The sequence below is a fragment of the Alligator mississippiensis genome, chromosome 2 (assembly GCF_030867095.1).
Source record: "Alligator mississippiensis isolate rAllMis1 chromosome 2, rAllMis1, whole genome shotgun sequence".
Lineage (NCBI taxonomy): Eukaryota > Metazoa > Chordata > Crocodylia > Alligatoridae > Alligator > Alligator mississippiensis.
Window position 1 is genome coordinate 95423146 of NC_081825.1, and position 17916 is coordinate 95441061.

Consider the following 17916-nt stretch of genomic DNA (forward strand, 5'->3'; position numbering starts at 1 on the left):
TATCGATACCCACTGTTTTATAAGTGATAAGTATTATGTTTGTACTGCTATTATATTGTGCGGTTACTGTTTTAGGCCGCTATATGTAAGCTAGCGTAAGTCATGTCAAGTTTCCAGTTTGTATGTCAAGCCTCCATCTTGTGTCCTCTGCCCGGGCATCCCCTGTGTTGCAACTGTATGATTCATGTACCCCTCCCATGTAAATTGGTTCCTGGATGAATGAAAATGATTGAAATACAATGGTAGCAGGCCTCTACTGAATGCCCTGTAATGACCAGGCCATCACCTCACATTGATTCATCCAGGAACCACGGACCTCACCCAGGAACAAAGACAAAAACCCAGCATTTGAAAGACAAAAGACCCTGCAGAACCAGCAACTCGACCATTATACCCCACCAGTACAGACACCCAAAACTGCACATCCCTGCATGGAGCACACATGCTCAGTACACCAGGGGCTGACCCTTGCCTGGGCATGCCTCCTGTCACTAGGGTCCCACAAGGCCTGCCCCTATAAAAAGGGGTAGTGAAGACTGACTCTTTGGGATGCCCTCTCCATCTGGACCAGCATCACACCACACCACCAATCCACCCAGAGGTCCTGCCGGCGACCCCCCCATTCCGGACAACACCTACTGGACAAGGACCCCTTTCTAGCCTGGATAGGTAGCTATCACCCCCACCCCCTCTTCAACCAAGGACTTGGACTCTCTTCTTCTCTTCCTTACCTGGACTCCAACCCTTCCACTGGGTCTCTTTCTCCTGCTGCCATTCAGAGTGAGTGAGTGAGTGAGTACCAATAACTTTATGGGGCTGTGTAGTGTGTTGTCTGTTTAATAAAACTGTTATTTGGACCCCGAAGTTGGGTTCTGCTTTACTATGGTTTGGCCCTGCTGCAATCTCTGCTCTTTGCCCCTCTAACTTCTGTCTCATTTCTCCCTCTCCTGCTTCTGGCTCACTGCAACCTCCAACACCTGTCTTGAGCTCCTCTCTGCCTCCAAACCCCCTGTTTCTTTGCCACTGTCTTATCCCCACTGCCTTTTCCTTTTCCCCTGAGCAACCAGGTTTCTGCCTCAGTTTCTTTCCTGGCTGTCTCCTCCTTGCCACCACTTATCTGCCCCCCCTCCCCCAATATCTCAGCTGTCTGTCTCAGTTTCCAGCCCCAGTCTACCTTAAATAAACCCAAGCCTCACTTCCTCAGCCAGCTTCTCTCTAGTCCACCGGTTCTAATCCCGGTTCTGGCAACTTTCACTCCCTACACTTTAATTCTCTCTCACCTGAACCTTCCCCCAAGTATCTCAGGTACTCCAAGCACACACATACATACTGTACCATTCAAGTTAGGAACTTACCTACGTGTAGGTGGGTTGTACGTGTGAGAACTGGTGAGTGTGTGCGCGCGCATACACACACACACACACACACACATATATATATGTAATCTCGTGTGCATGATATACAAATTAGTGATCTGTGTATGTGTACTGAGTGTGCGGGTATTGACAATTGATTTTTGTCTAATTTTTAGTGTGTATGTGCTTGAATTGGTGATAGGTATGCATGTGCCTAGGCTGGTTTGGATGTGTATATGCCTGAGCTAGTAGTGTGTGTATATATGTGTGTGTGTATGCACCTAATTGATTAGTGTGTTTCTATATGCGCAATTGTGTCACACCCTCCTGTCTAACAGCGCAATATTGAGATCCTGAGAGTTGGCCTGACCCCACAGGGCAACACTTTAAAGAGGGAAAATCCACATTTTTCTGTGCGGAATAGAAAACCAGGATCCCTGGTAATTAGCACTACTAAGTTACAATAGCACTGTGTTATCACTTGTTGACATTTTGCTCAGCAGAAACGTGAAAAGAAGCGCGCCCACATTGCCAGAGACTACTGTCAGAGTTACTGGGGAGGTACCGACACAAAGGGCATACAAATATATGAATCTTGGGGAGCTGCTACCGCTTAATGAAAATGACACTGAGCATCATTATGATAGAAAATGATAGTTACCAACAGGAGTGATATCACTTGAGGTTGTTCCATGGTCACAGGAGGTTCTCAGCCCAGATAAGCACATACTATAGAGGACGCTTTCCCCAAACCTCAGATGTATCACCGGAGAATCTCTCAGACATGCAAGTCGCAATAATCTGAGCTACAGAGCTGCAGGATGGGGGGCTCAACCAGAAGTTGACTTGCCTTCCCCTGACAGCAGCGGTGCTGCTGCTCTAGGGGTACATGGCACCGCCAAGTGATAGCAGAGGGCACCTCAAAGACTGCCCAAACACTGATCTAGCCAGAGGAGTGATTAGGATATTTATAAACATTAGATCCACATTAGCTTTTGCTGTGTTGTCACTAACTTTTGACTTGGAAGGGATGCTATAGTACTGGGAAGCGTGTCCTTAAAGGGTGAACTACCCCAACAGAGGCTAGGCAGGACACTGTAAAGGTTGTGTGCAGCCAGGTGGAATCAGGAACAGCATAAATCAGACCTCTTGCAAAGCACCTTAGACACCAAGTGAGCAAACACCCAACTTCCCTCTCCTCAGTCTAACCTAGTTACTTCAACAGTTCCCATCCCCACAGTATCTGAGTGCTTCACAGTCCCATTCAACACCCCATTAGGTAGGGGGAGTTCTGCTCAGGAAACCCTTCTTTTACTTTTCTACTTTCCTCCTTTTTTTTTTAGACTCCACATTCATGATTGCTCCCACTTCACCACTCACCTTCTTCTTTTACTCTGGAGAGCAAGGAAAGGAGTGAAAGAGTGAAAATGAGCTGTTGAGCGATGGCTGCAGTAGCCTTCTCTTTGCATAGAGAGAAATAATAGAAATGATAGAACTCCTTTCACCTCCTAGACAAACTGGAGCAGGAAAGTCCCCCATTCCCGTGAAGAAACTGGTGTAGACAATGGAGCCCCATGGCTCAGTACTTACCCTAGAGGCTGGAATGGATCTGCTTGACAGCTTGCATGCACAGGCTTGGAGAGGCATGCCAGGTGAGGCAGACCGTTGCACTTGTCTCTTTTGCCAGGCTCAGCAACTTTTCCTCACAAATCATTAGAGACAGGAACAAAATATTATTTTAACTGAAGACAGAAAGCCTGGCATCATTTCCTGACTCATGGAGCTGGGTCCTCAGCATGCGTCTTATCTTGCCTAAATTTTAATCTGACCTGCTCAGCCATAGGCTCAGTCTCAACAGAAACAAAATTATCTATTTTCAATTTATTTCTGTTTCACATTTTCTTGCCCTCCCCGACTCAGGACTAGTTTGTGATCAGCTAAACTTTCCACAGCCTTTGGAATGCAAGACTGTGATTTGAAAAACAGAGGAGCAAGTTTCACTTACTTCTCTTCCTGAACTTCCTGGTTCTGCCCCATCTGTCCGGGAACAAGACAAAAGCTAGTAAACAGCAGTACGTTGAGCAATACACTCAGCAATTGGCTATTTTCTCCATCTGTACCAAGAATCAGGTTTCTTTCCCTCCTACGTTTTAAAAGCATTTGTTTAGAAATAAGTGCAGCAGTTGACTTTACACAGAAGGGTGTATGGGAGTTTCATGTACTGCCATTAATCATTTGGGATAGGAAAGCACTTAATTCTTCAGTATTGCCTCTCAGTGCAATTCAAAACAGAAAAAATGCGTATTCCCAAGAGTGAAACTTTTCAGTTGAAGTCCCAAAGAACAGTTAACCTGTGAAAAACAGGAACTAAAGGACTGCAATCAAAAACGAGTCCAGCTTCATTTTCTCCCTATTTTAGATTTGATGTAGGGTGAAATCTGTTTGTTTCTGACATAGTTTAAGGTTTTGATGTGTTAAAAGGATCAAGTGAGATTTCCTAAAATTAAAATCTGCAGCTGAACTTGCTACTTCTTTTCAAGTGTAGCATGGCAAATGCATGCAGATAAACCATCAACTTGTAACCAAGTCACAACAGGAAACTGAAACAGCTCATAGCCAACATTCCACATTGCCACACAGACAGTGACAGCACTGGAATCGAGTCAGCTGCACAGAAGGGGTATTGCAGCAACTGGCTGCACAGCATGGGCAAAGGCACAACCATGTTTTTGTAAGAGTGCAATAGAAGCGTTTTCTAGCTGTCTGCAAGTAATAATGCAAAACACCAACCAATTTAACTGAACACTTTTTCTGAAGGGGTCTTGATGCACTGTTTTCATGGTTTAGTAACTGTAGCTTCCTTTGAGCTGAGATCAGGGCACTCCGCAGGGATGACTGATCAATTTATTTAACCTACATTCATTGATTGCTTAGACCTAGTGAAAAAACAGGGGAAGAGCTGGGCAAAAGAATGGAAAAAGTCTCAACTACCGAGCTGCAACATCAACCAACTTCCTTGATATCTTGCAAATAGGACAGATCAGGGTACAAACACAGGGATTTCTCTAGGCAACTTCCTAAAATCATGGACAGATGTGAAATATTCATATATTCCTGTTACTATTTCCCAGCAGTCTCTCTGCAGTCTCTGAAAAAGTGGTGTTACACAAATTGCCAATTGCTCAAATTACGAGTGAGACTTTATAAAGGGGGATAAGGCAAGGTGCCGCGTTTATTGATTACGTGAGTTAGACACAGAGGTTCAGACACACCATTTATACAAACACACACAAACCATCATACATATTATTACACACAGGCATACACATACACAAAACAACCATTTCATCCACACACACTAGATTTAGTTACCAGCAATAGTTGCTCAGTATCAGCCAGGGTGGCCAACCTGGGCTTATTGAGTAGATGATGATGATTTGAAGATAGCAGATTTGAAGATAACAGCTGGAGCAGGGTGAACAGATGCATCTGTGCTCCAATGAAACAGCAGTAGAGAAAGAGACTCACCCGACTTGGCATTTTCAAAGTGTTCTTTTATAGGGATTGGCATCCTTTGTTTCAGTGCTTTGGGGTTTTTTCATACCCAGCTTCTGTTTTTGTGGTTGTTCTTCTTTTGTCTTCAGCTTACCTTAGCCTTGAAGTGTTCTTGTTGCCAGTCTGGCAAAATTTCTTCTTCTGTTATCTCCTTTGTGCCCTTGAGCTTCAAAGGGATTCTTCAGCCGTTTGTTAGTTTGTTACTGGCTGGTAACTTACGTGCCTTGTTGCTTACATAAACAGTTAATCTTCTCTGGTCTCTATGCCATTCTCTCATCATTCACCCTTTTACACACACACATACATAAAGGCTATGCAGGTCGAGCAGAAGGATACAAAATGCAGTTTTCAAGCTGCTTACAGAACAAGAATAACATGGTTATATTTCACTATTATTACACTCTATGTTAGCATCAGCTACAGCAGTTCAGTTCATGCTACAGTGGACCCATAGCAAGTTACTGGAATGCTGACATAACATAGCAGGAATATGTGGCCCAGTATGTAGCAATGAGTAACTGAGTAACGGCTCCAGAGGCCCTCAGTAGCATGCTCTCAAAGGGCATTTTTACATGTGCTCTGGGGTAGAGGAAAGGTGCTTAATGACAGCAGTTCTGAGAGCCCAGATTAATTAATTAAAGTGCCCAGAGCATCTCATGTATCAGCGTCACCACGCTTCAAAATGGTGGCTGGGGCGCTTTAACAAGCTTTAGTTAAAGCGCTGTACCATTTTGAAGTATGGGGACATTGATACATGAGAAGCAGGGGCTGGCTGAAGCATGGTAATTACCATGCTCCAGCAGACTCAATTAATCATGTAATTACAGCACACTGGAGCAGCCTCCAAGCTCATGTACAGGCACCCAAAGGGACCCACATTAGCCCAACTTCTCTTCAATATCTATGTGGGAAATCTGGGAGAAACACTAAAATCTAGTAGCATAACCCAGAGCAGGGTAGGAAAGGCAATTGAGGCAGTACCCCAGTTAACTGAGCCCATTACCACCATTGACAGGTGGGAGGGGAGGCACGAAAGCTGCAGTGGCAGCAGGCTGTGCTGCTGCAATCGGCACAGCAGAAGCTGGCACCACCCCATGCATCAGTGGCTGCTCCGGGTGCAGACTTTCTTTGCTATGCCTCTGGTAAAACGGCTTGTCTGCCACTAGTGTGCTAACCACATTTAACTACATATTTCATTCTCATTCCTGCCTCAATTTAAGCCTTCCCACTGTCCGTTATTGTAGAAGGGATCAGGGCCGAGTGGCTACACAGGGATGGGGCCTGCATGCTGCATGTTCAGCGGGTGTCTCACTCTCTTGCTTTCAAATCTCACCTGCCACTACTGGATGCATTTGAAAAGAGATATAAGGAGGTAATACGTGCTTGGAGAGAATATGCTCAGGTTAGCATGGGTTGATGTCGAGGTTTTCTGTGGGGCTCCTCCTCCCTTATACCCCACCCCTTTCCACTCGGGGGTGCAGTTGATGGGTACACGTTCAGCCAGCCTAAGCAATCGCCCTGTAGCTCAGAGACAGAAGAAAGCAGCTGAGTTGTCTGAAGTCTGCAGATTTTGGCTATGATTGTTGAAGTTTGCTGCAAGTTCTGGGATCACCCGTGTAAAGAAGCAAATAAACTTAATAACTCAAATGATCATGCCCTAGGACTTTCTCTTGCCCTACGGGTGTTTTAGTCACCTTCTGTCAGGCAATCTCAGTCTGGCAGGCACAGCCCTGTACAGGCTTAGTCTTTATGTGCAGGCTTGCCTGTCCTAGTCAAACCCATGGAGTAATGTGGGCCCAGGAACATCATGAACCCTGGCTTAGCCCCTAGAGGTACCTGGCTCCTCCTGGCAGCATGGTTGTCTGGCATCTGTCTGGAGAATTCAGATGTGCGAAGTCCTGGGCTCCTGCCTCCATGGGGGGGGGGAAGTGATGAGAGCCCTCATCTAACTACATTCCACCTCTCCTGGCATCAGTGCAAGCATTTGTAAGGGTATCCGAGTCGGTGTGAGCCAATCTGGCCTCCTGTGCCCCCACATGCCCTACTGCTGCCAGCGGATGTTAGGGGCTCCTGAGGTGTTCATTATCCCCTGCAGCTGCTGCCTCCAGGCCCCAGGCAGTGCTCTGTGTGCCGGCTGCCTTGGGGCTGCAGCCCGAGCCCACATGGGACTGGGATTCTGATCCCCACCCAGATCTGGGTGCAGGGTTCAGGAAATGCCTGCTGTGCACCAGCTCCCTGTCCAGAAGTGCTGTGGGGCTTGGCTTGGGAGTGCAGGCTTGCTGTTTCCCCACAAGTCCGGCCAGGGATCTACTGACCGCGGAACGTGTCAGTGGCTGCCATCCCAGTAAGTATGGGGCTCAGTTGGGCCCCTGATACAGTGATGTAGCAAGCCTCCAAGCCTTCCCAACCCTGTCCTTGGGCAATCAGTAAAACCTACAAGGAGGGTTTTGTCCCCATAATGGAGATGTTCTAGAAAAAATGGGTCAACTCACCAGGGTGATGAGGGTGGGGGGGGGTCCTGTCACTGAGGGAGCAAAAGAGTAGGAGGGTAAAACTAGCAATCAAACCAATGAGTCAAGTCAATGATCCCCAAAAGAATTTTTGATCACCCACAGGGGTGCAGCGAAAGTCAGGAGACTTTTCTTTCTTTAGCCAAACCATCAAAAAAGGCGTGGGTCTGTTTTACAGACTTGGAAATCCGATGCATTTGGAGAATCTGAACTTGGCAGCAAACCTGTCTTGTGAGGTATTTTCTAGGGGTGTGCAAAACGCACCATATTCGATTCAGATTCGGCCTGAATCAGGGACAGTGATTTGATTCATTGATTCGGATTGCTGTCCCCGATTCAATTTGGCCAAATCCGAATCTGAAGATTCGATGCTGAGTCAGAGAATCAGTGATTCGGCCACCAACACAGCTTTAAATGTTTTTTCTATATACGTCGAGGTACCAGGTGTGGCTTGTGAACACTGTGATACTGGGGCAGATGGAAGTCCCCACAGGAGCGCGGGGGGCACCCTCATGCTTGATGGCAAACCCGGAAGTGAACCAGAAGTACTTGGGGCCCCCCCCGACCCTCTCGGCTCAGCAATCAGCCATAGGGGAACCCGGGTGCTCCCCCAGACCCAGGAGGCACCAGTCGTGAAGCTGGAGGTGCCCCCCCCCGCATGCTCCCCAGAGGACCCAGAAGTGTTTCTGGTCTACTTCCGGATCTGCTGCCAAGTGCACTGGGCACCACGCTCCTGTGGGACGCTTCATCCACCCCACCTCTCAGCATTCACAAGCCCCCTGCTACCTTTAAAAACATTTAAAGCTCTGTCTATGGCCGAATCGTCAAAGCTTTCCAAATTTCTCTGAATCAATTTGGAGGGTTCCGATTCAATTCAGAGAGATTAAAGGGTCTCTTGATTAGATTCGGTTTCAGAGATTTGGCCACTGAATCAGGCTGAACCTCTGCTGAATCGAATCAGTGACTGAAGCTTTGCACAATCCTAGTATTTTCTCTCTCTTCTGGAGGAAAAAATGGGGTTGATTTGATTGCACACAGGCACCTAAGACTTGAAAGTACCCCATGAGGATGCATTACCTAGATGCTCCTTCACCTATTTCACCTGCAGAACCTGACATGGTAGAGGACATCTACTGGACCACGCCCTGTACAAGAAGACACAGCCAGTAGGACTGTCAAACCCCTTCTATCTAATATCTCAGCTATAGGAGGATGTGAAAAACTTAGGTTTAGTTCCCTCCACTACCTGATGGGATATGCACTCACATTTCCCAAAAGAGGACCCTAACCATGAGATTATAGGCTATTTTAGGGTGGGGAGAGCTCACTCACTTTCTCTGGCCTGATGAGTACTGAGCATCCCTTCACCCCATTATTCTCTGGCCTAGTAGGTAGGCCACACAGCTGTGATGGGGCAGATCTTGTTTCCACTCCTGTGCCAATGGATGTTTAAGTACTTTAAATAATCATTGGAGCAGGGAGTAGAGAACCCATGTCTCCCCCCTTTCAGGTGTGTGGCCTATGAGGCTACAGGCTTGTGTTCACTCATTCACTTTCTCTGACTTGATGTAATTATTCCATGCACAGTAGAACAGCTTTGATGGGAGGAATTGAGTGAATCCACTTGCCACCCTTGAATCTTAGGCTAGGGGTCTCTGGAAGGCAGGATGTATGGGTGCAAATTCTCTCAGTCAAAGTAAGAAAATGGAACATGGATCTCCCATATCCTGTATGAATGCTCTAACCACTGAGCTACTGATTGAAAGGGAAGTATCTAGACTACCCTTGCTTGAGTACTGCAAGAAAGGGTTTGTTGGGAAAAGACACCTATATCTCAGAGAGAGCTGGAAGTGAGACATACCCTTAATTTCAACATTTCCTATTTACTACCTTAGCTCCTTATTCAGCTATGCTGGCCATTGTGAACCCCCTTTTTAGGCACCTGACTCTCATGGTGAATTTTATAGGGATCTTAAACAACTAACTGAGGACTGTAGGGTTCACTGGTACTCTAAGAATTAGACATTGTAACAATGATCCTAACTCCACTTTGTGGCTTGAGTCCTGGTTAACCTTCAAACTGAACACCTATTATTCATTGCTTGGTGGAACCAGCATACCAGCTCTGTACCCAGGGGATTCTTAATAAAGCTCTTTAGGATTACAAGATTTGTGATCTTCTTGCTACGAATTACATGGCATGTTTTGCATGTTTAGATTTTTATGAGATTTTATTTACCCTTACTACCAGTGCATTTTATCTTCCAATCATTTGAATGCTTGGGTATTCTTACTATGTAGATTCACAAATCCTGCATAGCCTCTATTCCCACTTGTGTTCCGTGTTTTCTGCTCCTCTCAGGAACTGACACAAAGCAGGCAACAGTACAGACTGCAGCACAATACATGCACATCATGTCAAAGTTAGTACACCATTGCATATTTAGTCTCCCACTACAGAGCTTGTCCAGACAGTTTCAGATTCCTTGTGCTGTTCATATACAGAGATGTCTGCATGCACAAGAGCATGCCCACTTTCTTTGCAACTATGTCAGTGGGAAAGTAGTGAGAAATAACCTACTTCTGAAGTTACTACTTCCCATGACTACAATTTTCAAAGGTAAAGGACAGGCTGTTTCTCCCCAAGTAGCTGAACTTTTAGTTTATTTTAGTTTCGTTTTAAGTTTGGCATGTCCCATAGATTCAGTTCATTTTGGCTACCGGGAACATCACAAATCACTGAAACCAGGAAACAGAGAGAGAGTGAGACGTTTCCAAATGATTCTTTGTTGCTCCTTTTGAGAAGTACTGTTTCAGTTAAGCCAAATCTTACAGTCTTTAAACAAGTAAAGCTCCCATGGGGCTCTTTAAGCAATAAATCCCATCTGTCAACAAAGCCAGGAGTCAGAGCTATTGATCAAGGGATTGTCTCATAACTTAAAATGATACCTTCATTGTCCTACCCAAGTTATTTGTGCAGTACTGAAGCTCAGATTGCATGACTTCCAGTCACTGACACACCTTATTGCTTAAACAGTTGGAAGCAGCATACTGAATGAAGACACTGCATTAGTGCCTGTAACTCATGAGGAGATGATAGGCTTGTAGTTTACTACTTGCTTTTCTTAATTGCATTTCCATTCCAATTTTAGAATTCAGTTTAGGGAATTTTGCAGCAAGTTTGATATTTATTGTCAGCTATAACACATTGTGCATAAAAGATCCTCTGTGCCATGGCAAATGGCTATAGCAACCCTGTATTTTGCACCCATGCTCAACAACATGTTTACTTTCCAGTGTATTTGCTTTGCTTGATAAGGCTCGTACAGACCTTATAAAACATTAAAATCCTTAACTCAGAACCCGGCCTAGGTAATCAACATCATGCTCTAGGGCAGGGGTGGCCAACCTGCTGCATGGGTGCCACAAGTGACAAAGGAAGCCTCTGCACATGCCATAGGGCAGCTCAGTGGCAAATGGGGCAGAAAATAGAAGAGCAGCAGATCGTGCAAGGGAAGAAGACTGGAGCAGCCCTAAGGGAGGATGCAGAGCTCTCATTGCTCTACTAGAAGAACCCCTCCCCCCTCAGACAGCTTAGTCACAAACTCCATTGCTGTGTTCCCTCTTCTGTGGCAAGGAAAGGAACAGGACAAAATGAACCATATGGCAGGAGCCAACCCTCGTCCTGGGGCAACTGTGTGAATCTCCATGGAATGGACTAACTCAGGGAGCTTGTACCTCCTCTTGGGTCTGATCTTGTACAATCACAGGGTAGGGTTGGCCCCGATAAAGATAAAATATCTACTTTGGCCCATGTTTCAAAAGAATGAGTTATTTTTTTCTTTTCAGACAATATTAGTCTAGAAAGCCAGAGCCAGAACTTCAAGGTTTCCTCCTTTTTCCCTTTGGGACACTCTTGGAAAGCTGAAGATTCCCACATCCTGGTGCCATGCCAAAATGACTGAAATTGCTAAGGAGAAGGAGCTGATTGCTTGGGCATTATCTGACAACACATACTGGCTGAGGAGTGCTTCTTTTGTCAATCTCAGGGGAACTCAAACCGATACATACTCAGCTGCTTGAGGTCAGCATTTCTGGGTACCCCCAGAATTAGAAATGATAGACACCTACAGAACCTTAACATTGGAAACTTATGCCACGCACACAGTAAATTTACCATGACAGGCAGTGACATCCTTAAGCATGCTGTGCTACTCCTAAAAGGCTGCCTCTGCATGGTGCTTCAACCAGGCTAATTAAAAACAGCTGAATGACAAAGCCAGTTAGCTCATCTCCATACTAATTTTCCTGCCTGTAGCACCATACTGACATAGCCATGCTGCTTCTCCTTCTGAGAAGCCTTCTGGCTTTTGGAGGTAGCCTGCACAGAGAAGAACAGTCTGTTTGAGTGCACCGTTCGCCTAGCACACAGTAACTTCACCAAGGAGACACAATTTTAGACACCTAGCTAGGGACAGAAATTACACATAAACCGGTATAAGTTATCGGAAACCAGTTCAAATCTGTGACACAACAGAAGTTCAGTGCACATAAACCACTTTCAAAAAGGCCGACACTGGTTTAAGATAAACCTGGATGGATGCAGTATCAGACTTAACTGATTTAGGTTCAATAAGTTTATTCAACTTGTATCCCAGATCCCCTCCAGATTCAAGCCAACTTAGTCTCCCAGCATCCCAGGATGCTTTGCACCACTCCTGCAGAGCCCCCCCCCCTCCCCCCTTGCAGGGAGGGCAGGCTAGCCTTGGCTCAAGCTGTCTACTCCAGCTGAGCAGGGAGGCATGTTCTAGTGCTCCCACCTTTTGGTCTGGGCCACTGCAGGCATGTGGCTGCATTTCCAGAATCAAAAGTAAACGTCTGTTTACTTGGCTATCACTTCAATCTACAGAGCTTAAATTAACCTGCAAAGATTGCATCAATTCAGCCTCCAGCTTTTTGACTGGCTGTACTAAGCCCTACAGGGGCTTGAATAGGGGTTTGAGTCTGTATATTTATGATGTGCGTTCCTGAAATAGCAGTTAGGAGCCCAAGTCTATTTGTGCATCTAGCCCCTATTTTCAAGACTTTCCAGTAAATCTGTTCTGTGTTATCTGAAGCCCATGAACCACATTGTTAATGTGGGTAAGCATTAGTGCTTTTTTTTCTTTACACTTTAATTAAGCCAAGAGCTCAATGAGACACTGCAGTGATTCCTGAGCCAGGGTCTGTGAATCATGCTGCCTCCTTCCATTTTTCAATTAAAAGTTGGATGATAAGCATATATGGTGGTCTGCAAGAAATGTTGAGGGTTGACAATGAATTATTTGTCCAAAATTTTGAGAACCATTAATTCAGTGGACAGTGTGGGGTCTACTCACTAAAAGCAAAATTCTCTAAACTTTCTCACAGCTTTTCCATATAAATTTTGACAAGTCACTTGAAATCCATTATTCCTCACTTACCTTTTCTGGATAGCAAAGATGTATATGTTTCCTTTTTGGTCATCTTAGTGGGCAGGGCAAGATAAAGTAATGTTACTAAATCCAGAAGTTTTCAAACTCTGTCATACACTTCCTCCTTTGAACAAAATGCATTTTAATACAGCCAAGTGCAATAAATCTAAGAACAAGGAACATAAGCTGCATTTTACACACTGGGATTCAATGTCCTGGGAAGATCAGCGACTCTGACAAGGATTTAAGGATCACAGTGGACAAAACTGAATTATTAACAGCTCATGAACAACTCTTGTTCTTGGAACAATACCACGGCAACAAGGGTTAGTACAATTCTTGCAAACATAGCGAGTGGAAGCAGTGAGGTGCCTATAAGAGGATGATAAATATTTATGGGAAGTTTGAAGGAGTCATAACTATCTGTATTTGAACTATGAGAGAAATGTTCTATGCTGACGTGTTTAGATTGTGGTAATGTTTAATAAACTATACACTGTAAAGAACATTCTCCTTTGCCTTTGGAATAAACTTAATTACCACACTTTTTTTTACGGGGGTAAAGTTCAGTGAGGATAAAAAATAGAAATATAAAATGGAACCTGGCTGCCAACTAAACTGAGGCAACCACTTCAAAGACCAGGACACAGAACCCCCTCTCCCTGTTTTCCCACAGTGCAGAAACATTTCCTGCTTTCCTGCGAGTATACAACACTCAGGCCCATTTGAGTTGAAGCTTTGCTATTAAGGTCCCCTGACATGATCTTTCCCAAGCACCATGTAATATTTGAGGCTAGTAGAACAGTTTTCCTGATTTCCTAATGCCCGAGGTATATTTGTGGGGACTTTGGGTGCAGTCATAAAAAATGGACATTAGTCCCAATTTATTACTTGCATTATTGGGTACATTTGACATCAAATAGGTGTACTGAAATGATAAACTTGGGTTGTCATGCATAACTATGCATTACTGTCTGCCTGCGGGGAGTGCCTCCAAGTTTCTCTTTTGGTCTTTATGAAGATAGCTCTCTAAAACTGTGTAGCTACCAGACATGCAAGAGCACTATGTACTGTGCTGGCTAGCACTGCTTAATTTTATAAGACAAATGGGCACCTGTTTCCTATTTCTATTTACAGAACTAACAGAAATGCTGCTTAATCTCTGAAGATTTCACTAATGAACAAGCCCTCCTGCACCTGGCTATCAACACTGCATTGACTGAAACAGGCACCTCAGAAATGTTCTTTCTGAGAGGATGGAAATAAAATAAGATACTGAGGAGGGACACACTACTGGAAGAGGGAGGAGATAGGAGGAGAAATGGGAAGGAAGACTGCAAACAGATAATTTAAGGCTCCACCACTTTCCCCTTCATTTGGTTTTCTAGCAAAGCAAAGTTTTGTTTCAGACTTTGTTGCAGGTAAAGGATATCTTAAAGACTGGTCAGGGCTCCATTTCATTAATTCATACACATGAACATACATTTCTGGAAGGGTTTACAGACCATTTTTGCAGTGTAAAGGGACTTTGGTATGAAAAAGAATTAGGTTCCATGTAACACTCATAATACACGGTGGAAAAGGATTGCTTGCATCACACATTTCCCTGGCCCAGTTACCTAACATGAAAAAAAAAGACATTGATACCTAGCACATATAGCACATTGCTGTCAAGATGCATAAAACATTTTTATCAATAATCATTGGAACCTCAAAATCCTGGTGACACCAATGTATCTTAAAGTGAATAGAACATTTTCTCCTTGAAGATCACAAATTTCAACCACATATGTTCATTTTAAAACTACAAATTACTTACCTGCCAAAACCTTAAGTTCCTGATAGAGCATTCCCATTCAATACATGAAGCCCCTATGGCTGCCTACGATAGAAGCAACATGCCTCATGGTAGTACGGTTAAACTGCTGCAGTCAGTTGTAAAATAGTTGTGGATGGCAAAGGCATGTTGGCTCATGCTTCCAAGCTACCCCTCAGCTGTGTCTTGCTGATGGTTAGGCATTTTTGTAAGGACTACTTACAGCTTTCCAAATAATTCTTCACTTACATTTTATGTTCATAATTGATGCTTGAGATCAGGAATCCCTGGGCCAGAAGTAAGGTCAAAGGAAAATTTGGACCAGCTATGAAAAATCATGGCTACACCATCACATGCACCTAGAACCTGAGGCCATAGTAGCATTTTATCTTATCCTGGTCACATTACTAATCATCAAAGGGTCCAAATAATAAGACTTACCTTAACAGTGACATGAAAGGAGCTCTGGTGGACAAAACTGAAAGAGAAACTAAAGACCAGGGTGTTGGACCATAAGGATGAACACACAGAACTTGAATAATGGCAGGCCATACTGACTGGTTTGCCCTCACAACAGTAAGGAGGAAGGCCACTCTGAAGAGTCCTGGTGATAGGAAGAAGATATTTCCTAGTAAAGGGTTTTCTCAGCTGACTTTTTAAATCTTGTAAGGGCTAGCCTCAGGACTAAGGAGCATGCTTGTAGGTTCTGTGGCTAGAGGCCTAGGTACTTGAGAAGAAAGTGAGACGAAGTGAAGGTTCAGCTCGCCCATCTAGCTGAAGGGTCTCTGAAGGGCTGTATACTGATTTAAGGATTGTTAGGATTCTGGATGTAGCTGGAAAGGAACAGAAAAAGGCAACCACAATTAGTTATTTCAAGACCAAACATCATTTATATGAAGTACTGGGTTTAGGAGCCTTTTGGCCAACAGCAGATCATCTGTTTAGTAAGGGATTGGAAACTCATGCTGAAGGGCTGCTATATAATCTGGTGAATGCCCACTTGCCATTCCTCACATGTACTGGCCATCTGTGCCTACTGTTTTACTGACTACAACCTCAAAGTTGTTTAAATGGCAAATGACTGAATAAACTGATTGGAAAACTAAATAATAGAACCAGGAATATCTTATCCATGACACAAAAGAAGCAGGACAGCAATTAGGTATTTTTCACCTGTCACAATTTGTTCTTCCCAAAATGTACATTAGCAGATATGAGCCAAACTTAATGAAGAATACACCATAAAAAAGGGCTGGTAGGAAGAACGTTGTGAAAACTTCATTTGTTATTTGAGCAAAACTGAAAAGAAAAAATAGTCTAAAAGACTGTGTCATCACTTACAAATCAAAGACTGGTTTGAAGGACGTAACCATTTTCTTTATATTATGCTTTTACTTAATTCCTGAAAGTTTTCCTCATAAGTTTCAACATCTGTTTTTATTCTTTAGAATTTCCTACACTGCACAGAAAAAAAACCCACCTTCACTTTAACAAGGACAAACCAAATTAATTAAGTGAAACAATTACTTTCAGCAAGCTATAGCCAGAAATCATAACAGGTTTGTGTATAATGTTAACCATGAAATGTTTTATCAGCTGCACCTGAACTGTTACATTCAGGGAAAAGCAATGTATTTTTAATGAAAGGAGGAAGGGGGGAAACAAAAAATAAGAAGCCTACAGGACACTTGGCGAACATCTACTGCTCTGTACTAGTGATATCTGGAAGTCAAATGAGTTCATGAGCAAACTTCCGGTACATCTGTGCTCACAGAGAAGCAAGAAACCAAATACTTCCCTTCAGATATCATTTCAGTAAAAAGAAGAAAAAAAAATCCAGTTATTGGCACTACCCTGTTTGAGAAACCAAGCTTACACAACTAGTTAACTGTAATAAATAGCTGAGATGTGCCAAGACATACCACTGCTTCCCCTCAGCTGCAGCACTGTCTACCAGTGAAATCACAGCTGCAAGCTGAGGCGTCCCTGCTCCCAGGTTAATGATCCCGTCCACGGGTTCCTCTCTCAGTCCAGAAAACATGGATGAGACCAAGAGAGACAGAACAATATCTTCTCAAAAACCTGGACAGGGGCCACCATGCATCAAAATGGTGGTGTAAGATGGAGGAAGATCATTTGAGTAAGGATTTGTCTATACGGATCACTGAATCTGATTAACTCAAGGTGTAAATTAAGACCTATTAAAGTAGAGCAGCGCAAACCCCTGTGTGGACATTTTAATTCTGGCTTAAGAGTGGCTTTTTGCAAGTTAGTGTAAGCCAATTAGGAACAGGTTTGTGCTAGCCTAAAACAGACCATTTTCAAACCCACACAGGGGTTTGCACTCGTTAAACTAAACCAGCACCAGTTTCTGTGTAAAGAGGGCCTCTCATTTCAATACCAAGTCCTTGCCAGCTTTACCTCTGATGGTGAAACTGGCAATCTGCAACCAACAGCTCAGCCTTGCAGAGAATTCCAGGAAGGCACCTAAGCTACTATGCAGTATAATTGAAACATAAACCCTTAACACTTTTTAGCAAATCTGTTCACAATCAAACCAAACTGAAGAGTGATTGCAATGCAAAAAAAAAGAAGGAATGGTCACACTGAAACACCTGTGAAATCAAAAGATGTTAGGATATTCCGTTTTTCTTGGGGTTTTTGGTTTTTTTGAAAGGAGGGAGCCAAGACTTGTCTCAGGGGAGAAAGTTTTACCCCCCAAAATTAACGTCAGCAAAAGGGACATTTTTGTGTGGGGGAGACTTTAAAAGGAAACACACTTCATAAATCAGGGAGAAAGAAGGGCAAGTCTACTTCAGCACGAATGTCGCTGCTGTGGTGGCTCAATGTCTAGACAAAAAGGGAAGCATAAAATCTCCCAAACTGTCACAATTCTGCTTTGTAACTGTAATACTGCTTTATAGTAACACAATAACCCAGTATTCCTATGGTTTCATAATCCCTTACCTACCTGAGATGGGGAAATTTTCTGGTTTTCATACAAATACTTCCCCTCAGGTGTAGAACTTGGTACCTAGTAGAGAAATATTCCATTTCCTAAGCATTTGAGTGAAATTCATCCTTGGCTAAGGATTCCTTGTGGCTATATACTATTTCTGTTTCAGTTAAGGCCAATATTAAAGATTGGCATGGGGTTAACAAAAGTGATATTATCCTGTCTGATGGGAAGGAGGTATGAGAGGCAAGCAGATACCCATGAAGCTGAT

The 17916-nt window shown here is 43.9% G+C and overlaps 1 protein-coding gene across 2 annotated transcripts in view; it reads right to left on the bottom strand.

Moving 5' to 3' along the window:
• Positions 1 to 15903, bottom strand: part of LOC106740518 (toll-like receptor 2 type-2) — a 37038-nt gene extending 21135 nt beyond the window's left edge. The window contains exon 1 of one of the 2 annotated variants that reach the window (XM_059721951.1): positions 4884 to 15903. In XM_059721951.1, coding sequence (XP_059577934.1) covers positions 4884 to 4926 — 43 coding nt within the window. In that variant the 5' untranslated portion in view covers positions 4927 to 15903. Of the gene's footprint in view, positions 1 to 2945; positions 3478 to 4883 lie in introns of those variants that run through there. The other variant, XM_059721952.1, reaches the window with a different exon arrangement.
• Between the last annotated feature and the right edge of the window lie 2013 nt (positions 15904 to 17916).